This window comes from Typha angustifolia, chromosome 6, assembly GCF_048772165.1.
Source record: "Typha angustifolia cultivar Huaian chromosome 6, ASM4877216v1, whole genome shotgun sequence".
NCBI classification, from domain to species: Eukaryota; Viridiplantae; Streptophyta; class Magnoliopsida; order Poales; family Typhaceae; genus Typha; species Typha angustifolia.
Genome location: NC_133244.1, coordinates 10,063,713 through 10,088,171, shown reverse-complemented (window position 1 = coordinate 10,088,171; position 24,459 = coordinate 10,063,713). Strand labels below are relative to the sequence as shown.

The following is a 24,459-nucleotide window of genomic DNA, read 5'->3' as shown; positions in this document are numbered from 1 at the left end:
CACACAAACAAAGAAGAAAAGGGGAGGAAAGATGAAAAGAAAAAGAAAAGAAGAGAATGAGAGAGAAGGAAAGGGAAAAAAATAGAGGGAGACCTCTTCCCTCCTCCCTCTCCTCCAACTCCAAGACCCAATGTTGGCAAGAGAGACTCCTCGAAGGAGAGAAAAGAAAAAGACCGTAACAGAGTAAAAGGGGAGCCCTGAGTAAATAATATACTGATCATAAGCTAATGCACGTCTGGGAAAATGCACACAAGTCACGTACGAGTCTACGTCGCACGTCGTAGTTACGAATGCAATTAAGCCCTCCCTCCATTTCGAAAGTACCCAACCAAATTTAGTCAAAACTATTTGAACAATTAATAGCCACCTACTCATTACGTGCTTATCTTATGTGGCCCGTCTTGGAAAGAAATCATCGTCATTTGGATCGATCTAATAAAGAGAAACTTTTAGCTTTACACCCCCCCACCCGCCTATTGTTATTTATTGGGCCAAGGCCCAAGGCTGCTTACAATATTGCTCGTTTAATTTGTTAAGTTCGGACCCAATCTGGCCTGGCCCAGCCCAGTAATTTGTTGGAGAGCTTGGGTCAGTTAAAAGAGCTTATGAGCTGCTTTCCATTAAAAAATAAAACATTAAATTAGTTTTGTAAAATATCCAAGGGCATTTGCATAATTTTATACCGATAATAGAAGGCGGCAAAGGCACTAGCACGTGCCAATCCACCGAACAAATGCACGTGCGATATGGCCCAGCCCCCAGCCCCCAGCCCCCAGCCCCCAGCCCCCAGCCCCCAGCGGGGGCAGCCCATTGGATTCTTATTTCCCACGCACAATCCAGATCTATAATAATAAGAGTTAATTTCTCCTCGTCCTCGCATAACTATTAGAAGCCGTACAAAAGGAATAATTTATATTTTAACAGCACCTTTATCCCACCCATCAAGCTTTCTTCATGGTTTACGTTATGACCCTACAACGCTACCATTACCAACCAGTGAAAACTTCAAAAGCATGCAGCAATAGCTTTAAAATTATAATTACTTTCATCCACCACAAACTATTATTCCTTTTGTTTGGTTTGGTTTGGTTTGGTTTGAGATATTTGTTAACATACTTTACTATATGTATGATAATCACATCACATAAAGATACTATGCGGTCAGGTCATCCACAAAGAGTTTAAACTACTTCTGTTGCTAACTAAGTATTTTTACCAAACTGACCATCCTTCAAATTTTATTTACCAAACTAAACTACTCCCTAAACTTACAATAAAATGAATCTATTTTTACTATCTCTGCATCTATCGCCAATAAAATTTTAAATTAATTAGTAATTAAAATATCCATCCTGCGTACTATTATATTAGTGACCTTATGACATAGGTAGCCAAAAATAGATTATTTTTGGTATTAGATTTAGGGGGTGCGGTAAATTTCAGTAAAATAAGATATTGGGGAGTGTTAGTTTGGTCAAAACCTCTCTCTCTCTCTCTCTCTCTCTCTCTCTCTCTCTCTCGCCGACGAAAACAGTGGATGAACTCAAGGGCAAAGCGGGGAAAAGGAAATTATAGGAAAAAGGAAACGCATCGAAGAAAGCGGGGGTGTTTTTTTTTTTTTTCCTCCAACTCCTCCCCCCTTAACTCCCTCCTTTCCTCTTCTCCCGCTCCGATCTCGATCCCCGCAATTCTCCGACCGGCGGCCGCCAGATCCGGAATATCCGAGAAGCTCTGAGAAGCTTTGAGAAGGGGAAGAGGCTCATCTCCTTAGGCGGAAATGGAGTCGATCATAGCCCGAGCACTGGAGTACACGCTCAAGTACTGGCTCAAGTCCTTCTCCCGCGACCAATTCAAGCTCCAGGGCCGCACCGCCCAGCTCTCCAATCTAGGTCTCCAACTTAACCCATCTCCCAATTCCACTTAAATCTCTTAAACAGTTCCAATTTTGGATCGATTCATGTATTCGTTTGATCGAATTGGCGCAGATATAGATGGCGATGTGCTACACGCAAGCGTCGGATTGCCACCGGCTATAAATGTAACCACCGCCAAAGTTGGGAAATTGGAGATCACGGTAAATTGCATATTGATTTGACTTGGTGTACTTGAAAGAGAATTGGGTGGGTAGGTTTTTGAAAGAGAATTGGGTGGGTAGGTTTTGGCAAATGTTGATCTGTTTCTGAATTGGTTTCATTCATTTCGTGCAGCTTCCTTCGGTTTCGAATGTGCAAGTAGAGCCGATTCTGGTTCAGATTGATAGATTAGATCTTGTTCTTGAGGAGAATACTGATTGTGACAATTTGAAGAGTCCAAACAGGTTGATTTCATTGGTTTAAATGTGAATTTACGTTTCTTGTTTGTAATGTTTCTGATTGGTCTTCTTTGTGTTTTCTCTTGTTCACAGCAGTCAATCATCTACAACCTCTGCAAAAGGCAGCGGATACGGGTTTTCTGATAAGGTCGTGACTTGAATTTCTTGATGCATGCATCTTGTATTTTTCTCCAATTGGTTGAGCAGCTGTTGAGCTGATAGCTGTTTAGTGCCTGCCAACTCTGCATTCCATCTTGTGTCTAATTTGTTGTTAGCTAGTATTAGATTTTCTGAGCATATCTTCAGTCTTTTTAAAGATACTATCTAGAATTATTAGATGATTTCAAAAATAGAGTAATGTGGTGGAAATGCTATTATTAGTGTAAATTAAATTGCGTCTATAGTGTACTGAAGCTTCTAACATTCATGTGCAAAAACTAAAATTTGAAAGCTAATGTAAGTTTATTCACATCAGATTGCAGATGGAATGACTTTGGAAGTAGGTACTGTTAACCTTCTTCTTGAAACACGAGGTGGTGCTAAGCGTCAAGGAGGTGCAACTTGGTAGCTGCTTGACTGAACTTCTGAGAGAGCTATCATGCTTTTCTATTTAATTTGCTCCTTCCTGCCTGATTCTGATGCTAATGAAGTAAACTGTACAAATTGACTGAATGTTCCTTCTTCTTGCTAAATGCCAGGTCACCACCACTAGCATCCATCACAATACGCAACCTTTTACTCTATACCACAAACGAAAATTGGCAGGTATTTCTTCATTTCTCACACAGTACAATTTATATGTCTATACAATTACTTCAAGTAGAACTTCTTTTGGCAGGTTGTCAACCTCAAAGAAGCAAGGGACTTCTCCAATAATAAAAAATACATCTATGTCTTCAAGGTTTCAACTTTAATTTTCCTTTTTGTCGTTATAAGATTGGGCCCCAAATACAACTTTCTATCTGGCTCAGTACATATGTGTATATATATGTGTACATGTATCATGTTATTCAAATTTCTGACATTGTTATACTTCTTTAAATTGCAGAAATTAGAATGGCAGTCACTATCGGTTGATCTATTACCTCATCCTGATATGTTCACTGACGCAAGGTTTGACTCCCCTAGCAGTAAAGAGGACAGGCGAGATGATGATGGTGCAAAACGACTATTTTTTGGCGGTGAAAGGTTCCTTGAAGGAATATCTGGACAGGCTAATGTAAGAAAATGTGACCTTAGCATTCATCAAAGGACTAATGTATCTTGGGTCCAACATATTATTGTTTGAGTTGTTAAAGAATATATCACCTTGTTCTCTTCTAACCGCTCTTTGAATATCAGATTACTGTTCAGCGTACAGAACAGAACAGTCCACTTGGGCTTGAGGTTCAGTTGCATATTACAGAAGCTGTCTGTCCTGCTTTAAGTGAACCTGGTAATTCATGCTCCATATTTTAACCTTCATTGACATATCATATTGGGGTTTAGAAAATTGGAATTATTTTGCACAGGATTAAGAGCTTTTCTCCGGTTTTTGACGGGATTGTATGTCTGCCTAAACAGGGGAGATATGGGTCCAAAGGCTCAACAGGTTTCTTCTGTCTTTGCCTCTATCTTTATCTGTTTATGCCTGTTCCTGCATTCATTGTGCTCTCACCTGTGCTTATATGTAGTAGGTGTTCATTATTGAGTGCAGTAGGAGTTAAGTTCCTCATTTTCCATATTGATTTGATCTGAGCAGCGTTGCACCGAAGCAGCAGGATGTTCATTGGTTTCTATCATTGTGGACCATATTTTTCTCTGCATCAGAGATGCTGGTAAGTATATCATTTTCAGATTCTTTGGATTTGGATACTGGCTGTCACTAACCTTGTTTGATTGCCAGAGTTTCAGCTAGAACTTTTGATGCAGTCCCTCCTTTTCTCTCGGGTAATTTTCTCCTAGCATATTTGCAGCTTTGTGAATATTTTATATATTTGCTTCTGTAAAAAAGATGCATCTTTTAGCTGAATTTGAATGGAATTATATAATATGTTCTTTCATCAACAAAAGTGGCCTTTTAGGTATAATACTAGGATAGTAGGATCAACTTATATAGTTGCTTCTGATTTCCTTTCTTCAAAAGAAATAAAATATAGAGAATTTTGTACATTTTATCCCAACTGTACTGCATCCTCTGAGGCAATGTGTGATTGATTCTTGCTTATTTCACCCTTTCTTTTGCCACTGAGTTCATTCGTACCTTTTCTTTTCCTGGCAGGCAAGTGTATCAGATGGAGAAATCACAAAAAACTTATCTTGCATTAAGGTCGGTGGGCTATTTCTGAGGTAATTCCTGTGCCTACTCTCTGTATTACTGTCAAAGCTCCAACTTTAGAAATTCTCGCTTTCTTTACCTTCTTCATTTATACAAACAGAAAATTTCGTTTGGCTAGTACTTGCGAAGCACTTTGATATAGCATCATTTCAAGTTTTATTGTTTGTAATGCCAATTTTGATGGTTCTTTATTTTTCTTTTTTCTGGTGTAAATAGAAGAATTTCATAAGGATCAACAAACAATTTTCTCTGTGCAGGGACACCTTTTCACACCCTCCATGCACCTTGGTACAACCATCAATGCAGGCTGTTACACAGGAATCACTGCATGTGCCAAAATTTGGTGATCACTTGTCATTTCTTCGGTGGCTAGATATACACTTTATGCTTTAGCATACAAGAATTGAATTTGTTGACTAATTTTTTTCATTACTTTTACTAGGTGAAAACTTTTGTCCTCCGATCTATCCTCTTGGAAATCAACAGTTACAATTTGATGTTGGGGTTCCTCTGATTTGCCTTCATTCTCTTCAGATTAACCCTTCACCTTGCCCACCGAAGTTTGCTTCACAGACGGTCATCAATTGCCAACCCCTTTTGGTAAAAAAAAAATAAAAAAAATCTTCATATTAAATGTTTCAAACACTTGATGTTTGTCCCTTTTTGGTCATCTTATTTCATGTGTTTATGCTTCTCTCAGATTACTCTTCAGGAGGAGTCCTGTTTGAGAATCTCCTCTTTCTTGGCTGATGGAATTGTAGTCAGCCCTGGGGCTGTATTGCCTGATTCCTCAGTCAATTCCTTTATGTTCAATATCAAAGAGTTTGATCTCTCCATTCCTTTAGATGCTGGGAAGATTGCAAATTTCACTGAAAATGGGGACCATTTTGCCAATTCATCTTTTTCTGGAGCAAGGCTTCATGTAGAGGATCTGTGCTTATCAGAATCACCATCACTGAAGTGCACTTTACTAAATCTGGAGAAAGATCCTGCTTGCTTTATTCTCTGGGAAAACCAACCTATTGATGCCAGTCAGAAGAAGTGGATTACTCGAGCTTCAAATCTTAGCCTCTCACTTGAAACCTGCAGCAGGCTAACAAGACAGAAAAGTTCTGGTGATTGGTCTGCAGGGTTGTGGAGGTGTGTTGAACTGCATGATGTATGTTTTGAGGCTGCTATGGCCACTGCAGATGGGAGCCCTTTGTTGGATGTGCCTCCTCCAGAAGGTGTTGTCAGAATTGGGGTAGCCTGCCAGCAATATTTATCTTATACTTCTGTTGAGCAGCTATTCTTTGTTTTAGATCTCTATGGTTACTTTGGTAGAGTAGGAGAACAGATAACAAAAGTCGGTAAAAAGAAAATGCAGATAACAGATGGCAAGTCCATGGGTAAAAAACTAATGAAAAAAATTCCTAGTGATACTGCAGTAAGTCTATCTGTAAATGTTCTACAGCTTAACTTTTTGGAATCTTCCTGGGTGGACATTCAAGGTATTCCCTTAGTTCAGTTTGTTGGAGAAGATCTTTTCCTAAAAGTGTCCCATCGTACTCTTGGTGGTGCTTTTGCAGTCTCAACCAACTTACACTGGGAAACTGTCTCTGTCAACTGTTTAGATGGAGTTACAGTCAATTATGATAACAGGGTAGGGGTGTCTGACAAACATGACTCTGTGGTAACCGGGAATGGGCATCCCAAAATGAGGGCTGTATTTTGGGTTGAGAACAAAAGCAAGTATCAGGTGAAGCCAGTTCCATTTCTTGATGTTACCGTCGACCATGTGATGCCTTACGACGTGCAGGATTTGGAGTGCCATAGTTTGAATGTGTCCACTAAGATATCTGGTGTACGCCTGGGTGGTGGAATAGGCTATACCGAATCTTTGTTGCATCGGTTTGGTATTCTTGGGCCAGATGGTGGTCCTGGAGAGGGGCTGCTGAAAGGAGTGAAGGACTTATCTTCTGGTCCACTCGCAAAGCTTTTCAAGTCATCTTCTCTTGCTAATTCCAATAAGCACAGTATGGCATATAAACTTAACTTTCAATTTGTGCTATATTTTTGTTAATGTGAAAATATTCTTATTGCTAGAGTAAAGTTTTTAAACTGTACATGAAAATCACATGCATCAATTTCAAATATCATAAATGAAATTTCTTTGTTATTTTCTGAATCTCTTTTCCCATCTCTTCTTTTCTTGCATTATTTCAGATGGACATTTGGAAGATGAAGGTCATGGTGAACTTATAGAACTGGGGATGCCGGATGATCTTGATATATCAATAGAACTAAAGAATTGGTTATTCGCTCTTGAAGGGATGGAAGAAATAGGGGAAGAGTGGTTGCCTTGCAATGGTGATTTTGTCAGTAGAGAAGATAAGTGTTGGCATATGACATTCCAAAACTTACAAGTAAAAGGAAAAAGTAATGGTAAATCTAACACTAGTAGCATTATCAATTTGCGGAAGAAAAAGATGTTTCCTGTGGAATCATTCAAGGTATCTTTTGGTTGCCTTAATATTCTCTATTTTTCGCATTGAATAAATAACTAAAAAGTATTAGCTGCAAACTTGAAAATTCTGTCACTTCCTTTTCAGAGAGAGAGGAAGTCCATAGACAAAAATTCTGTCACTTAACATTGCCAAGTTGCAGTCCAAAAGTTCTCTATTATATTTTATGATATATTTCTTTGTTGAGAATATCTCGAACAATTTCACCACCACACTATCAAATGCCAGTTATGATGCTTAAATATATGTCATCATTATCATACAATCCTTTCCCACAAATTGCACATTGCATCTACGATTTGTTGCTTCATCCAAATGTGCCCATCTTTCCTGAAGAAGTCATAATGGTTACAACATTGCAGGTGCAATTCTTGGTTATCTAACTTAATATTTGTCTTACAAGTTTGTGACATTCTAAGCATATCCTTCTTTGGTCATGATTTTTTGGATCTTGCATATTCCCATCTTACATGTATGTATAGCAACACAGAAATTTTATGAGATGCCTAAAGTGGCTAGTTTCATGATCAACTATCTGGTGATTGAAGTTTACATGAGATGTGTAAAACTGAAGGTCCCTGACATGTATATGACTTGACTGAACCAATCAAAATGAGTTTTCTTAGCCAAGTCCAAATCTTCTAAAATGATAAACCAATCTCTTCCGTCACTCTTGGATTGTCTTTCATTTGCCTCTTTGATCATTTTTGCTAGACTACATGGATTTTCTAGCTTGCTAACAAATGATGAAAAGTTAACCATTATTGTTGTTTTTAATGGTTTCTCCCCTATTTTGGAGAGAGAGTGCTGTTACCAATGTTAAGGTTACAATATTTTATCTTGATACATTATTGTCTCTAGTTTTCTGTTCTAAAATACTATACATTACTTTGAATAGTCTATTGGTTTTATCTCCTAATCTGGGTTTGTTGTTTGGTGCTTTCAGGTGGGAGTGGAAGGTTTGCAGGCACTGAAGCCTCGTTACAGAAATGAAATCATCCAAGCAAATATGATGCAAGTTGCTCGAATAGATAAAGATACAAACAGTATGGGAACTGTTGATAATGGTGAAGGCATAAACATTGTGGCCAGTTTAGTCATTGATGAGCATGGAAGTTATGAAGAAGCCAAATGGACAATAGAGAATATCCAGTTTTCAGTCAAACAACCTGTAATGAATTTTCTGTCATATGATAATTTGTTGATAAAAGTTGTTTTTGCGTATAATAGAAGGCTAAATTGTTTATCTTGGGCTTATGACACAGATAGAGGCAGTTGCTACAAAAGAGGAACTGGAGCATCTTGCTTGCCTTTGTAGGTCCGAAGTTGATTCCATGGGTAGAATTGCTGCGGGAATTCTGCGTTTGCTTAAGCTTGATGAGTCTCTTGGCCAAAGTACTATAGATCAGCTCAGCAATCTTGGTATGAAATTGATTTATGGATATTTAAGATTCATTTGTTTACAATTTTTTTATTATATTTTTCAAATCACTTGTCTCGGAATGTACATGGAGTAAAGTTTTCTAGCGTAAGTTGCCATCTTTTTGGTTTTGTTCTACAAGGAAAGCAGAAGAATAAACTCTATTGTTTGACAGACCTGCAAATTACTTTGTAAAATGGTGATCATGTGGATCTTGTGTCAATTTTGGGAGCTTTTCTTTCTTGCATGCTTTTATTTTAGCCTCAAAATTACTTTAATGTAAATTTGGTTAGTGGGATAACTCACTTTGCAAGTGTTTTTCATTATTGATGCAGGGAGTGGAGGCTTGGATAAGATTTTTACACCAGAAAAACTTAGTAGGCGAAGTAGTGCTGGCAGCATCAGCTTCTCTCCTCGAGCTCCGACCGCCAATAGCATTGCAGAGGGTCCAAATGAGACCTTGGAAACGATGATTGCTTCACTAGAAGCTGAGGTGTCAGATTCACAGGTCAGATGCTCAAACCTTGTTTCCGAGATGAGCAGTTCAGAGGATTCTAGACATGTTTTAGAAATGAAACAACTAAACCAAAAGCTTGAGAGCATCCAAATTTTATTGGTCAGATTGCGTACTTTGATTTAAGGTGGACTGGAGGTTTCTTTTTCGGTGTATAGGGCAAAGATGAAACTGGAAATCTTTTGAGCGTAGTCCTATTCTTTTGTACATACAATGTTGTTGAGCGCATACCAGGTTCAAATAAATGTGGATCTGGCTTTTTGTACCTTATAGCCAGACCGTGCGTCTATCATTTGAGCGAAGGGAAATTCAAGAAGGAAGATCAAGTTGCTGTGACATTACCCAAATAATATTGGGTAATTAGGGAAATAACTACTTGTCAATCCTTAGTCTTTCATTTCTTCAGCGACATGACAGTATTAAAATTTTTATCTAATCAATTTAATTTTGTTTTTATCTTACATTTGGAGGTTCATCAAAACCATATACTGATGTAGGTAAAACTTAGGGGGTGCGAGAATGTTCAGTATTCATTCTGCAATTTTTACTTAGGCTCTGAAGCTTCCCCCAATCCCTCATTTTAATGACAGAGGATATCGACATTTTCTTTTCCATGTATTTGTAAATTTGGGCACGGGAGGAATGGATGGCGAGTCGTGTGCATAACAAACTATCGCTGCTGAGAAGTATAGACACCGACAACCGCACACCAAAGCGTACGTGCAATAACAATACGTATCGGATTCTCTCAACCTAAAAAAAAAGTAAAATAACGCATCGTACAAAACTGGTAGGTCGCGTTGATAGCATAACTGAATCCGTAGCTTTTTCTGGCAAATATCTGCACCTAAAAGCAACTGGCTGGTAGATATATAGAATAACCTATAAAAAGCAATGTGGTGATAGCAAAAAAAAGGATTTAACAATAGAGATACCCAAGACAGGCGTATGAGATTGAATCCACAGAAGCTCCATAAAAAAATGAACCACTCATGAGTACAATGTCTAGCGATACAGGCCCTTAATCCTCTAGTAGGAAAAAGTAATTTGTTTTCAGATGGTTTGTCGTTTCCAGTTAAACCGTTCTAGTCATAATCATAATCGTCAAGAAAGAAAGGACGAAGGGATGTTTCTTTTGGCCATCGCATGGAACAGTATGACTAAATTGACAAGATGTCTACATTAGAAAATAAGTTTCCAGAATCAGAAATTCATCAAAGATGTACAAAGCCAGAAGCTGCAAATTAGAAAATACAAAAAGCCTCCTCCCTCCTGAAACTAACCCACAAACAAAATAGATGTGTTAGACCTGCTCAATTTCAACCTCGCTGTTGAAATCAATATCTACCATCTCAGAATCCACCTTTTCTACATCCACTTCCTCATCATCACCCTCGTACTGAAAAACCATCCAAATTAGTAAGTAGGCTGCTGATTCACAAAAAATTTCAAGGCAAAAGTACCACTTGATGCTTGCTTTCAGGAGTGATAACAGGTTTATGCTATGGTCACACAGTAAAGTTGAGCATGAATTTTTTTTAAAAAAAAACGTATTAAGTCATTATCATGGAGTCACAGAAGTTAAAAAGATGCATTCTTAGCACATACTTTGCTATCAATAAAATCTTAAAACACCGGTCACCGCAAAATAAGTATGGAAAAATTAGCAAAAACAATAGGAGTAAAATCATCAATAACCAGAGTAATCATATTTTGCATAGAAAATATCTCAAAAGAACCACAGAGAAATCTGAAGACCCTTCTATTATCAAAGGATTTATATAGGGCATGAATGAGTGTCACTGAAAGTATAATAGAATAATGTAAGAAAATGTCTTATTGTTAAAGCACAATGACAATAATGTGAGTTTTTTTCATGGTAAACTAATTACTGGTTCAGCTCTTTATCATCAAGACACTTTCTTCGAAGTCAAATTCCATGATGAGAAATAACAGATAAAAATTAATGAATAACTGGATAAGGGATTCAGACATTATTATCTAGCAAACATCCAATGATTGAATGCAGTGAATTAAGAGAGATGAAGAACAAGCCATAAATAATTATACCTGGAAATCTGGAATTATATCTTTTCATCTTATATTAGGTGCATGTAAGAAGCTAAATAGAATGACAATCTCATAAGCAAATTATCTTACTTGCTTGTAAGCATTTTGAGTTACTGGTGGAGGAGGCGGTGGCGGCATATAAGATGAGTTGGTTCTCTTATTCAAAGATCCATTTCCAAGGATTCTAGTACCCTCCATTGATTCAAGCTTCTCCTCCAGTTCTATGGTTTCACCGAGTTCATCTACAGCATGAGCAGCCATACTGGTCGAGGGCAGCAGGTTTTTAACTTCAGAAACCTTTAGCTGTTATTTGCAAAATGACCAATCAATCAAGATAAAGCATTCTTCAAGCATGTAAAAAGTTCTGAGAAGAATAATAAAATACTTCCAGCATTATTAGACCTACAGCTTCCAAGCATCACCCAAAGAATTAGTTTTAAGCATGAGAAAATTATATCTAACCTTGTCCAAATTACCAATGCCAGCAGACACAAAAGATCCTCGCTTATCTTCTTCCAACATCTTGTTTTTAATGAAGACTGATTTCCCTGTTTCAGTTCTCTTGCTATTATATGCCGCATGTGGAGTACTTCCTTCCAGTCTATTCTTCTCTAATTTAGAAATCACATCCGAAAATCTCCCCTTTTTTTGTAAAATCCCTGAAACAATCCAAAGGATTGCATCAAAACAAGAAACATGAGCACATCCTAATTTTGATTTTAGCAGAAGTTCAAACCTACAAAAGCAGGCAAGAGAAGACAAATCTAACTATACAAATTAAAAAGGCCCAATCAGACAAACAAAAGTTGATAGTTACAAGAAAAGTGACTAGCATCTAACCAAGAGTTAAGAGATCATATAGGAATTTGTAGTATTACACTGACTGCAACAAAAAAACATTGTTCCCCTGTGCCAAGAGAAATGCAAACAAGCAATTGAATGATTCCTTTATCAGAAGTTTGATACTTGAAAGAGGGCAGACATAGATGAAAGCAAAACAACTTGACATGAGACAAACCATCCTGACCTAAACATGTACTTATTATAATCCCAATAAGAAATGGAAGCTTATAATGATAAGCATGACAAAGAAATTGCACAAAAAAGATGATTAAATGGACACCGATATCATGTAAAAGGATTTCTGGTAAATATACGTCTGAGTGGCCTCTGCAAGATAGAATCATGAAAACTTAACATGCAACACAAAAACAATAAGTGCGTAAACTTCTGATGCATTAAAAAGAGAGGGTTTTAGCATGAGGCTGATCCACTGTTACCATGAAAACTTAATATGCAACACAAAAATGATAAGTGTGTAAACTTCTGATGCATTACAAAGAGAGGGTTTTAGCACGAGGCTGATCTAATGTTTTGGGAGAGCAAGATGTTCAAAGCCTCATCCCCTGTTGCTGGACAGGCTGTGTCAATGAAGCGAATCCACAAGAAAACAATCCAAGTGATGTGCTCTTAAAGAAATTTTTGTTGCTTTAAATGCAAAAGGAAAAATAAAAAACAAAAGAAAATGTAAGCATTCTCACAACCTAAATCATTATGGAGTTCTTTATATGATATATTATATTACCACAATAAGATTTTGAAGTACCAGCACGAACACTTTTTCACAACTTAAAAAAATTATAAATTATAACGGAATGATATTATGGCTGTCTTGAAAGTCATCCATATGAAACTTTAGAAAGAGCTACCTGTTTTTGCCTCCTCACTTGTTGAATAGGCAAAAGGTCTCTTGTTGGTTGAAGATACATGATTCTGCAACTGATCACTCCTTGAACCAGTTTGGTAATCATCGTTGGGTTCACCATCACTCAGAACATTTACACTTGAATCTTCTTCATTTGCTGACCGTAAGGTATCTGAAGCAATGACATCACTCAACCTCTGAAGACGGGCTTGTGACCTATCAATTTCTTCCCGCAAGTCAACAAACGCAGCAATAAGCTTGCAAAAATTATTCTAGAAAGTGCAAGATTGACAGTTATCAAATGAGTAACTGAGACCTGCCTTTTTAACTCTGCTTGTGCTTTTATGTAACGCCCATGAGCTTTAATGAACTTCTTTAATTTTGAGGTGATCCTACCCGCCAAATAAATAAATAAATAAATAAATAAAACTATAAGACAAAAGGTGCAAGCAATGGAATGTTAGGTTCTCCAACACTACTGATAGAATAAAAACCTTTTACATTCTTCTTGCTCCTTGCTCAATTGCAGCTCAAGGTTCTCTATTTCACTAGAAAGTATGTTTGCTTCATCAACCTTCTCCTCCAGAATGATCTATGAATTAAAAAAGAAAATACTAATATCAGATACCAATAGTCACAAAGATGTGATACATGAAGCAAAGCAGCTCAAAGATTACATCACAAATGAAAAGTACCAAAAAAAAGGAAGAAGAAAGTCCAGAAGACTCTTAAGAAGTTAAAATACTAGCATATAATTTCAAGTTTTCAACCATAAGAACCGTGGTCATGAAACTCATTTGATGCCGGTCCTAAAAGTAGGACAGCTGTTCAATAGACATTAAACTAATAAAGAAATGCATTAGAACTACAATTATGTATATGACGATTCTTAAATAATGGATGTGACTATTGATAAGTTAGTTCATATTAGAAAACAGTCAAACACTAATTGGTAAAACGAAACAATTTTATTTCGTATTAATTTACATGCTTTACAGCATAGGTTATCACTATGAATCTTTCTATAAATCTAAGATAGGAAAACCACCATATAGAAGCAAAACACTCAGAATATCAATCACAAAGGAGCAGAAAAATAAAATATTCAAACAACAATATTGCTGCATTTGCAGGCACTTTCAATAGTCTGAAGTCAAAGCATCAGCAATAAATCAAAGATATAGGTAGGATAGGAGTAACAATGACATGGAACAATCTACAGCATACAAGATTGAAGAAAAGTAAAACTGACCTCTAAATGAGATTTATCATCATTGAGAATATCAATATCCAACTGCATTTGTTTTAGCTGTGCAGAGTTAAAATGATGTTAAGGGAAAAACAAGCTTGGAGATATAAACATGGCACAACAATCAAGTAAAATAAAATAATAAGTACCCAACCTTCCAGATGATGATTGGTGCAAGAATAATAAGCTATGTATAAAAATAATTTTTTTAAAGCTTTTCACCTGCTCTTCAAGCTCATCTTTCTCATCATAAGAACCCTTGTCTTCTTTTCTCCTATCATCATGGTTCTCAGAAACTTTTAAGCTCCCAGATGCATCACTTTCTCCATCTGTAAGCTGCCTCTTCCTATGCCTTCTCTCACTGAGACAGCCACGAAAAGTTTGGTGAAACAGCCTGATTACCTGAACTGGGTTGCACCCTTCCCAAGTGTCAAAGATTAAAAAAACTTTTATTGCTTTTGCAAGTATCTTGTGTAAAAGGAAGTTGGCAGAAGCTCTTTTGTTGGATTTGACATTATTTAAAGGTTTGTGTTCTTTCTCTACTCTACTGATTATACAATTTTTTAAAACAAACAATTGAATTAAAAAAGAATATTTGTAGTATCTTTTATGTATAAAGTCAGAACCAAAGTTCTTAGTATCAGTTTTGGGATCGAGATCGCTTGCTTGAAGAAAACGATAGCATCGGCTGTATTGATTTTCCTGTTCGAACATTTCAGAACAGGGATTGGCTGATCCATTTCCGCGATACGGATCGGGATCAGTTTATACTTTAATCCATGGTTAAAACAAGCAAAATCTGAGCTTACCAATATACTTCTTTTTAGTGAGTTAGGAAACCAAAACCAGACCCAGATCGAAAACTTGCAACTAGCTTATCTCCTTGAGCTAAAGTAGCATCCATAAATCATGCTTACACAGTATACTTATAAACATTAACCAAACAAAAGTAAATTGATGGACTAAAATTTGTACTATTTAAGACTGAAAAATATAAATAAGCTCATTTACCTCTTTCTGATAGGGGACTTTGAGAGGCTAGAGCCTGCAATTAGATTTCCAAGAGACATAAGGATACAAGAATATGGTACAGAAAGCACTATATAATTTTTAAAAAGAAGCAAGTATCTCATGTAATCAAACTTCATTTGCAGAGACCTATGAACTCAATCTAAATATATTACTGTGGTAGGGTAAAGAACAACAAAGAGGACAAAACAATGGATGGATACTTGCCCCTGTCATGTGAAATTGGCTTTTGAGCATGAAAAGAATGACGACCTCTAGAATCCCTTCCAGGTGAGTATCTTCTATGCGGAGAATTTCTTCTGTCAAGCTTATCTCTCAAGTCCCCACTCCTATAGTCACGCCTACCTACAGTCAGGAAAAAGAGGTGTCACAACGGAGGGCCTTATTCTTTGAATAATTGAAGGCAGGCAACAAGGAGGCGAGAGAACCCATGAACCTTTTTAAGCTTACCATAACCTTGAGTTATATGAGATATTCAATTAATAACAAGTAGCACTGCCTCCTCAATAATTCCAAGTGGCCACAAAACAAGTGAGCCATAAAACTAACAGATAAGGAAATACCCAGGTATTTCCATGGATCACCAACAGAACCTCTCAGATAGTGTAAAACTGATGCATAAAGTAGTAAAATCCTCCTCCTGAAGTGGTATTTGATTATCGTAATAGGAAGTGAACAGCTTTGTCCTCAATAATATCTCAAGATATAATGAAGAAAGAAACTCCATCCAAGTATCATCCAATATATTTCATTCTGCTGTGTCCAGATATCCCTCCACAAATCTATCCTTATATGACAAATTGGTGAATAATAGCTACTATAGATTCAACCAGATGAAATTGATTGATGCACCCGAATCAAAAGAACCATATGACTCGCTTGATTATTTGCAGAACCTGTTAATGCAGAGATCATGACACATAGTACGCATTTCAATGAGCATGTAGCAAACAACACAAGATCCCTCACGTCCCCCTCCTGATACCGAATAATTATCATAAAGATGAAAAGAATACAATAATACCAACTGAAGGGGCTACCAAAATCAGCATATGACATCCTCCAGCTGAGAAGATACTAATAAATCTGTTTGGAATGTTGATAATTTGAATGGTAACAAAATCAAAAGAAAACCAGGAACAATGCCACAATTTTCTGCAATAAGCTTCATCTGACTAGATTATTGACCACTAATTTAAGGAAGTATTTTCCATCTGCAGGATATGGCACTGAAGTTGTCAATGCAAGAAGTAAACAAATCATACTACATAATGTACATGCAAAAAAGCAAGCAAACAAAAGCAGATAATGCACTTCTAAGCATTTTTTTGTCCTATTCCACTAATTTAAACTTTCCACTACTGAAATTCTCCTGTTTTAGTCAATTTAACTAAGCATGCATTAAGAATAGTTTACAGGCACTCAAATTGGCTCATCCTTCCCTCAACCTATGTTCACTGTTACTTTATTTTATATTATTCAACTCTTTATTTCATTATATTCCTTTACTAAACTATCTACAACAAATTCCATAGTTATTTAAGCCGTAAAAAAATAATAATAATTCAAAGCTACTTGTCATTCCAACTGTCTTGTGGCATTTCCTCTCTATACATTCCAGTAATCCAGAAAATTTTATTCTTTCTGTTTGTTATTGCTTCCTCATGATGCTATTATTGGAGAATACAAATCATAAAAAAGATAATGATCACGTTATAAACCATGAGCATCTAATGGTTTATATCAAATGCAAAACCATGACCTAATAAAAAAATTGTCTAAAACAACAAGCACAAATGTGAGGCCACACCAGCTTACTTTTAGGAATAGCAAGAAAACGTGTAACTAAAATGACAAACTTCTCTATCCTCAATATAGGAGATGCGATGCTTCTGCAACAACTCAGGCAGTCAAGATCCACAGATAGATTGTCTTCATTGATGTCTCTAGTGTTATTCAAGTTTCAGCAACTACTGATAAATATCTTACACATGACATCGTCAATTCTTCGTCAAGATTGTCATCTTATACCCATGAAGAAACATCACAGCACATAAGATGAAGATCAGAAAGGCATTCTAGCAAGGAAAGATACTATAATGCTAGAATTTACGGAAATCTTAGACGAAATCAAATTACCAATGAAGACATCAAATTATCGACCATCAAGATCCAAGAATTAATCTAACAAAAAGAAGAATAGATATCTAATAGTTATAACGGGAACATTATCTCACTAAGTAACAAAAAATAAAGCACTAAACCCTGAAATAAGAACAGAATTCAGTAACTCTCCTCTAATTCTATCCTCTCTCTTTTTTTTCCCCCAATATCTACAACAGGAACTAACCATTGAAGGATCCAGAGAAGCGGCGGAGCTCCGCTTCGCCGTGGGCGAAGTTGCAGCTCGCTCGAGAGCAGCGGCCCTTCTGGAACAGTATACATAGCTTCGTCTTGTAGAGCTTACGACCCAGCATGACGGCGGCACAATGACAGAAATATAAAACGGATCGAGCCCCCGAGATCACAAAAGAGATGGAGATGGAGTAAGAACCCTAGATTGGGTTTCCAGAAAACCCTACCCTCGTCGTCTCTGGGGACTGGAGACCTCCAAGCGCTGCCGTATGAAATCGCTATAGAGCTCTCCTTTTATGGAAGATTATTATATTCTTCCGTGATATCGTGGGGCGGGGGGGTTGGGGGCCGGGGGCAATGACCGGTGAACGGTTCGGATCCCCTTGGATCAAAATCCGGCCCGAGTCCAAGATAGTGGGTTCGATTTCGTGTTGAACGATACACAGAGATCCGACCCGATATCTCAACCGCAGCTCATCTTTTGTTGCACATCATCTCGTTCATCCATAGATCAGGATGACTTGCTATCTCAACCGTAGGATCAAATTAAATTCCATAGTGACGGGAATAATAATATGGGAAATAAATTTACTACAATTCAAAGTTTGATTTTGCGTTTTCTGTTATTATTTTCTTCTCCATATCAATGAGTATATGAATGATACATCGGCCTTGCTGTTCCCCTTCATTTTTTAATCTACGAAAGTATATATATATATATATATATATATATATATATATATATATATATATATATATACAAAAATAAAAAATCCTATCACTTCTTCTAATTCATCGATAACATAAAGCTTTTATGCTGGTTTACAAGATATAATGGTGACATATATGAATGAGGATCTTCTTATGGTATTCTTTTCAGCATCTCTTTTGCAGCTTCACACTCCCTCGATGCCAGAAGAGCTTGATACAACCTGTATTTGCAATAAAGATAATACTAATTTTAAAAAAGGATAAGATTAATCAAACAAACAATAGAAAAATACAACGGGATAATGGCAGGAAAGCATATTACATCAGTATGCTTCAAAGTTCATATGCTGTTCTTTTGAAATATGAGTGTGCTTTTCAAGCATCTTCCAAACCTCAATAAGTACAAGATGTTGTATGGAAGGCCCGCAGCTTCATATTCTGCTCATATCAGCTTAGCACATTGTGAATCTTTATGCTTTCACACAAATACTGAGAAGAAAATCAAGACTTAGTTAGACAAACAATGAAGATCAAGCTCTTCTTCTTTAGTGGCATGGACGACCTCAATTCCAGCTTCTAAATTTGTAGGGTCTGTCTTCCATATTTGGCTGAACATCTGTAATTGAAGCAAAAAATTCAACTAATTTATCAAAAAAGCCTATGCAGTGAATGGAGCACCTTTACAGATCCCTCATATGGTCTGGAATGCCCATGTTTGCCGGAATTGTCTTTGAAGATTTATTCACGCCCTCGGTAAGTGCTTATTAACATTAATTATGTATAAGAACAAATGAAAAAATACCTGTCTACGGACGTTTTACTTCAAAAAAAAAAAAACAAGTAATAGATATTCATGTTACAGTGCCAGAATACAGATAGCTGTTGAGTAAGAGAAAAAAAAATCAAACAGCACTGGGTTTATGTAGAAGCACTAAATTCCTGAAATAATATTAATTGCAAATTGCAATTATAAAGCATGACAAAATTTGAAGATACTAACCAATTGTCGAGAAACTTACTATTATGAGATGTGCAGAGGTTCACAATAAATAGGAAAAGTTTGGTGTTTACACCATAATATATGAAACTAATTCAGAATGAGCTAGATCTGATCTTAAGTCCGCAATTGATTAGGAAGGAAAATCCTTTCAAGGAAAGGTACAATATGAAGTTTACAATCAAATACAAGGGTGAATTCTCAAGCAACCAAGAAGAAGTCATCTACTCATCAAGATTTCCGTCTGGTAATTAATTCCTTATATCAAACAGTGTTATGAATAAAAAATCACAAAGCAACCAAAGTTGCTTCAAGCTTCTCATAGCACCACCAGGTGTAGTCGCAATAGATACCAAAATGCAATTATTAGAAATTCTAACATAGTACAGTACAGAAAGACGATGCTGTACTTCTTGACAGATTAAAAGAAAATCCAAGATCGAACCTGATCAATAACCATGTATGCAATCTTCTGTTTTTTTCCTTGAGCTGCTTACGTAAATTATTAGTGTCACTGATAAAGGAAACAAAAGGATAAGAAAAATGATGTGAATAATGTAGATAATTATAAAAATAGAGATCTCTTTATAATAAAGTATACTCGACAATAGTTGTGCTGCATGCAATAGAGCATTACTCTACTGCAGCCATCAAACAAATTACTTGAATCATCCAATTCCTTTAGAAACAGATGTAATCTATCCAATTCACCTTCAGTTTGAAGATACTGCTGCAGAAACATTTACGCAACATTTGTAATTAAAAGTAAAGTAAAATTTCACTTTTCATACATGTTACATATAGGAATTCAGGAATAACGGTAGTAGTACTCACAATCAGGCTTATGACACAGCTTTGGGATCAGGGCAGCATCCAGCTTGCTTAATTTCATTGTGCACATCAAGTGCATCAGACATTCAGGCATTTGTCCATTTGATGAAAGGGCTGTTATAAGTGCACTCTTAATTTCAATCTTGTGCTTCACTGGCAGCTCATGACCCAAGACAACCTCTAGAAAGTAAAGCTGTATAATGCTTGACATCTAGCAATTTCAAGTTTTCATCTCACTTTTACAACTAAGAAGTAATATAATTAGTTTGAGGGATGAGCTTGATCAGACTAATTGAAAGTAAACTTGTTAAAGTATATGTTTTATGAGTCCCTCTTATGAATTGCGCAAAAGAAAAACTAATACATGACTGTTCAATTTGTAAGATAGATAGAACTTGTGATTACTGAAAATAGTGAAATCAATTAAACTGTCATTGTGTCCCTCCAATTTTGATTTAGCTTGTTGCTAGGATATACATGATGTCAACCTATCTGCATCTGAACATGATAAGCTACATCTATTGATTAACGACCAAAGAGTACTGAGAAAGGAAGCCGGCCGCAATAAGTATACCATGGTATTTGCCCTAGAAAGGGCCAACCATTTTGATTTAATAAGGAAAAAGTAAAAATGAATAAATTGAAAAATGCGACAGTATACTCAACCATTTGCAAATTCTTCAAATTGTTAACAAATGACAGAATTATCTCATCCACTATCTTTAGTTCCTCTCTATATTTGTTGGATGAAGGCTTGGTTAATGTTGCATCTTTCCATTGAAACACTTTTTAGCATAAAGTATGCAAAAGAGGCTACTCATATGCGAGTTAATTTTTGAGTAAACAAAAGAATGCATGAGGACCAAAAATTCTTAAAATTCATTGTGCCCTTCTATAGAAGTTGATACTTGATACCATACTCTTAAGGCATTAAGCTATTGCAGACTGTCAAACAATATACAGCTACTAACTTATTATGGATGGAAGATGGAACCCTAACCATCTGCATATAGAAGAACATATTAGGCTCCACAACTATAACATAATGAACAGTAAAATATGCATGCACAAGCATGATTACCTGTTTAACCATCTTAAAATTTCCAAGTTTTGTGTACACATTTGTAAGCGCCATATAAACAAGCTTCACAGAGATCTCCAGCAAGCCGCAATTCATTACAATATTGTAGGAAGTTCAAATATCACTTTCTAGAGAAGACCTTTGCCACCATAATGTATAATAGATATAATAATGTCAACGCTAAAAAAAAAGATACGTACTTAATATAGCATTACTTTGACGGAAAATTTGCTGATTCTTCAAATTTGCATGGTGAAAAACAGATTTTGTAGGAGCTCCCTTTTCCTATCACTCTCACAGAACACCAATAAGTAACTCTCTGTAAAAGAATTACATGCCATGAGATATTGTAGCGAAATTCTCTGCAACAATTGGTAATATGTTGCTATCATAGCAGAAATGATAATTTATGGCAATACTAGACAATACAAGAAAGAAAAATGAACTGTGTAGAAGGTAAGAGATTTAACCTTCGATTGACATTATAAATCATTTATGGCAAGTTCACCTATTGTCTGATTGTGCTTTCACTGGAAATCTAACACCAACTTTTTAGGCAGTTGAGATCAGGTTGATAATCAATCATTAAAAATTGACATTTTTTTATTTCAGATCCTTTCCATTTTGAACTGTGCTCTAAAGACTCCATACAGTGGAAAATTCTTGGACGATGATGGTAATAAACTGATAATTACTGTGAGTCCTCTATCTTATGGCACCATACATATAATAGTATAGTCTGCCAAAGAGAAGAAATTGCTACATGTTCATGATAAAACTTATCAGTTTGATAGTTTGATTTCTTTGACACAAAAGCATTATTTTGTTCAGTATCTACACTTCTCAATCACAAGCATTAAAGTACCATATATTGTCAATTGTTAGGAGAATAATCCAGGTTTGAACATTTCCTCCTAAAGCTCAACAAATCATTAAGGATCTGTTATTAGTCTATTTTTATCAGAGTGGCAGAAGAAAGGATGTTAAATTACAACCTTTAATGTAAAGGCACCATTAAGCTGTATCTAGAGTAGCTTATTTGCTGCCAACTTTCCATATCGTTCCAATGAATGAAATCCCCAAGAAGGGAGAAGCCGTTAATCTTAGCAATTTTTTAACTCTGAACTTCTCAAGCTGCCAACTTGACCACATAGCCATTGACAAACCAAAACTGAGTGGACTGAGCAATTCTGCATAGGTCACATCATCAGCTCAACTAATTCAACATATGATGCATGGAGGTTGGAGGGTGCATACCCTGTCAACTTCATCTTGTGATGAAGATCTTGCAACAAACTATAGATTAACTCAGACTGGCTATGGGACTTATCACGCGCTACAAATACATTAACCCTATTTCCCACTTCAATCCAACTGCATCCAGGTTGCTTTTTGAGTCCCTTATCCTTCATCTCTAATCTAATTCTTGCTGCTTCCTTCCACTTCCCAGCAGAAGCATAGATGTTTGATAGTAACATGTAACTGCCAGCATTGTTAGGCTCTGCTTCCAAGAGCTTTCTAGCTGCCACCTTCCCAATGCTTTCATTCCCATGAAAATTACACCCACCAAGAAGGGCTCCCCAAACATTAGCTGAAGGTGCCTTACCCTTAAGCACATTGATTAGATTTGCAGCTTCCTTGAGCCGTCCAGCTCGTCCGCAGAGGTCTACGAGGCAAGTGTAATGATCTTCCCGAATTTCAATGGACTTATCATTTACCAGGGAGCTAAATATTCTAAGCCCCTCGTCGACCAACCCCGAGTGGCTACAAGCTGACAGCAACCCCACATAGGTCACATCATTAGGTCTGAACCCATTTCTCTGCATCTCCTCAAACAAGCTTACTGCTTCTTTACCGTTCCCATGATGTGCATACGCAACAATAATTCCATTCCAAGAGACTAAATCCTTTTGCTTTGACAGATCAAACACCTTTCTAGCTGTACCTATTTCGCCACACTTTGCATATGCATTCATCAAGGCAGATTCAACAAACTGATCAAACTGAAAAATGGTTTTGCTGACAATCTGATGTATTTGATGTCCTTCCTGGAGTGCCGCTAAATTGCTCACTGCATCCAGAGCACTCACAAATGTTCCCTGATTAGGTTTAAGCCCCTCAATGAGCATCTCGGAGAAGAAATTCAAGGCTACCTCGTTCTGCCCATCCTGCACATAGCCTGCTATCATCGTAGTCCAAGTAATAACATTTCTTTTGGCCATCTTATCGAACAAGTTTTGAGCCTGACTCAAGTCCGCATTCTGGATTAACCCAGTGATCATTGTGTTCCATGATGGAATATCCCTCTCAGGCATCCTATTGAAAAGATCCAGGGCTTCATCGAGCCTCTTATTTTGGGTATAACCCGATATCATGGCATTCCAAGAGACCACATTTCTCTCTGGCATCTCATCAAAAACAGCACGAGCCTCATCAACTCTTCCATTTTGCGCCAAGCCTGCGACCATTGCCGTCCATGAGATCACATCCCTCTCAGTCATCGACCTAAAAAGCTTGTAGGCTTCATCAATTCTCCCCGACTGCGCCATTGCAGTCACAATTGTATTCCAAGAGACCACATTCCTAACTGGCATCCTCTTGAACAACTCATACCCCTTGTCAAGAAGCCCACGCTCCAGATACCCTGATACCATAGTATTCCACGACACTACATTCTTATCTGGCATCTGTTGGAAGAGCTCCTCGGCTTCTCTAATACGCTTTGACCTGACGTACCCGGAGAGCATCGCAGTCCAAGTGATGACATTCTTTTTAGCATCAGGGCGTTCGAAGAGAAGGCGGGCCTCGTGGAGCATGCCGCAGCGGATGTACCCAGATATCAATGCAGTCCATGAGATGACATCTCTCTGGGGGGTTTGGTCGAACAGCTTGTGGGCATCGGCCAAGCGACCTTGACTGCTTAGTCGGGTGATCAGGTAATTGGCGCGTGCCACCTCTGGGTCCGTGCTGTGATCTCGACGGGAGGTGGAGATAAGTGGAGCGCCATTAAAGGAGCTCGAAGAGGACGGCGAGGGAGAAGGAAAGGAGTGGCGGTGGAAAGAGAGAGGGAGGAGGAGGCGAAGAGGTTTGAAAAGTGGTGGGAATAGATGAGGTATACATAGTTTCGTCTTGTAGAGCTTACGACCGAGCATCGCGATGGAACGATGACAGTAATATAGAACGGATCGAAGCACAGGTACCGGTCAACGAGATCGAGAAGAGCGTGCCCAACACCTCCACTGACTATTAATTAGGTCGGGTCCGGATCCCCTCGGATCAAAATCCGAGCCGACTCCAAGATAGGGAGTTCGAATTGAATTCGTGTTGAAACTATATTCAATCGTCCATCAGAATGATTTGCTATC

At 37.3% G+C, this 24,459-nt stretch overlaps 3 protein-coding genes across 7 annotated transcripts; 1 reads left to right on the top strand and 2 right to left on the bottom strand.

Annotated features, from left to right (window-relative positions):
• Positions 1 to 1,600: 1,600 nt before the first annotated feature.
• Positions 1,601 to 9,522, top strand: LOC140760938 (uncharacterized). 3 transcript variants are annotated; one of them, XM_073098047.1, is made up of 20 exons: positions 1,601 to 1,889; positions 1,986 to 2,074; positions 2,208 to 2,317; positions 2,408 to 2,459; positions 2,787 to 2,875; positions 3,010 to 3,076; positions 3,150 to 3,212; positions 3,360 to 3,530; positions 3,653 to 3,746; positions 3,823 to 3,902; positions 4,053 to 4,128; positions 4,197 to 4,240; positions 4,572 to 4,639; positions 4,886 to 4,971; positions 5,071 to 5,228; positions 5,329 to 6,643; positions 6,834 to 7,120; positions 8,079 to 8,303; positions 8,398 to 8,554; positions 8,888 to 9,522. In XM_073098047.1, the coding sequence occupies exons 1-20, from the start codon at positions 1,778 to 1,780 to the stop codon at positions 9,190 to 9,192; spliced, it is 3,648 nt and encodes a 1,215-aa protein (XP_072954148.1). In that variant the 5' UTR covers positions 1,601 to 1,777; the 3' UTR covers positions 9,193 to 9,522. The 3 variants fall into 3 exon arrangements, with proteins under 3 accessions (XP_072954148.1, XP_072954147.1, XP_072954149.1); XM_073098046.1 differs by having other exon boundaries at positions 2,405 to 2,459; XM_073098048.1 differs by lacking the exons at positions 1,601 to 1,889; positions 1,986 to 2,074 and having other exon boundaries at positions 2,237 to 2,317; positions 2,405 to 2,459; positions 2,794 to 2,875.
• A 720-nt stretch (positions 9,523 to 10,242) lies between these two features.
• On the bottom strand, positions 10,243 to 17,770 carry LOC140761164 (zinc finger CCCH domain-containing protein 13). The gene is made up of 11 exons (XM_073098377.1): positions 17,470 to 17,770; positions 15,327 to 15,464; positions 15,102 to 15,135; positions 14,313 to 14,451; positions 14,094 to 14,150; positions 13,336 to 13,433; positions 13,162 to 13,233; positions 12,846 to 13,057; positions 11,599 to 11,795; positions 11,227 to 11,439; positions 10,243 to 10,465 (listed from the first exon to the last, which is right to left on the bottom strand). The coding sequence occupies exons 1-11, from the start codon at positions 17,594 to 17,596 to the stop codon at positions 10,370 to 10,372; spliced, it is 1,383 nt and encodes a 460-aa protein (XP_072954478.1). The 5' UTR covers positions 17,597 to 17,770; the 3' UTR covers positions 10,243 to 10,369.
• A 453-nt stretch (positions 17,771 to 18,223) lies between these two features.
• On the bottom strand, positions 18,224 to 24,456 carry LOC140761614 (uncharacterized). 3 transcript variants are annotated; one of them, XR_012104589.1, is made up of 4 exons: positions 22,352 to 24,456; positions 22,090 to 22,284; positions 18,508 to 21,413; positions 18,224 to 18,406 (listed from the first exon to the last, which is right to left on the bottom strand). XR_012104589.1 is itself a non-coding variant. In XM_073099031.1 (2 exons), the coding sequence occupies exons 1-2, from the start codon at positions 24,244 to 24,246 to the stop codon at positions 22,224 to 22,226; spliced, it is 1,956 nt and encodes a 651-aa protein (XP_072955132.1). In that variant the 5' UTR covers positions 24,247 to 24,456; the 3' UTR covers positions 21,973 to 22,223. The 3 variants fall into 3 exon arrangements, 1 of the variants encoding a protein (XP_072955132.1); XR_012104590.1 differs by lacking the exon at positions 18,224 to 18,406 and having other exon boundaries at positions 21,151 to 21,169; positions 21,295 to 21,413; XM_073099031.1 differs by lacking the exons at positions 18,224 to 18,406; positions 18,508 to 21,413 and having other exon boundaries at positions 21,973 to 22,284.
• Positions 24,457 to 24,459: the final 3 nt, after the last annotated feature.

What these genes read in the sequence shown, in the direction of transcription:
- LOC140761614 (XM_073099031.1), bottom strand. Translation starts at nt 24,246, where the DNA reads ATGCTCGGTCGTAAGCTCTACAAGACGAAACTATGTATACCTCATCTA. An exon ending in CACAAGATGAAGTTGACAGG is followed by an intron (nt 22,285 to 22,351) that starts GTATGCACCCTC and finishes TGACCTATGCAG; the next exon opens with AATTGCTCAGTCCACTCAGT.
- LOC140760938 (XM_073098046.1), top strand. Translation starts at nt 1,778, where the DNA reads ATGGAGTCGATCATAGCCCGAGCACTGGAGTACACGCTCAAGTACTGG. An exon ending in CGTCAAGGAGGTGCAACTTG is followed by an intron (nt 2,876 to 3,009) that starts GTAGCTGCTTGA and finishes GCTAAATGCCAG; the next exon opens with GTCACCACCACTAGCATCCA. An exon ending in TTCCTGTGGAATCATTCAAG is followed by an intron (nt 7,121 to 8,078) that starts GTATCTTTTGGT and finishes TGGTGCTTTCAG; the next exon opens with GTGGGAGTGGAAGGTTTGCA.
- LOC140761164 (XM_073098377.1), bottom strand. Translation starts at nt 17,596, where the DNA reads ATGCTGGGTCGTAAGCTCTACAAGACGAAGCTATGTATACTGTTCCAG. An exon ending in ATGATAAATCTCATTTAGAG is followed by an intron (nt 13,434 to 14,093) that starts GTCAGTTTTACT and finishes TTTAATTCATAG; the next exon opens with ATCATTCTGGAGGAGAAGGT. An exon ending in GCACAAGCAGAGTTAAAAAG is followed by an intron (nt 13,058 to 13,161) that starts GCAGGTCTCAGT and finishes AGAAATTGATAG; the next exon opens with GTCACAAGCCCGTCTTCAGA.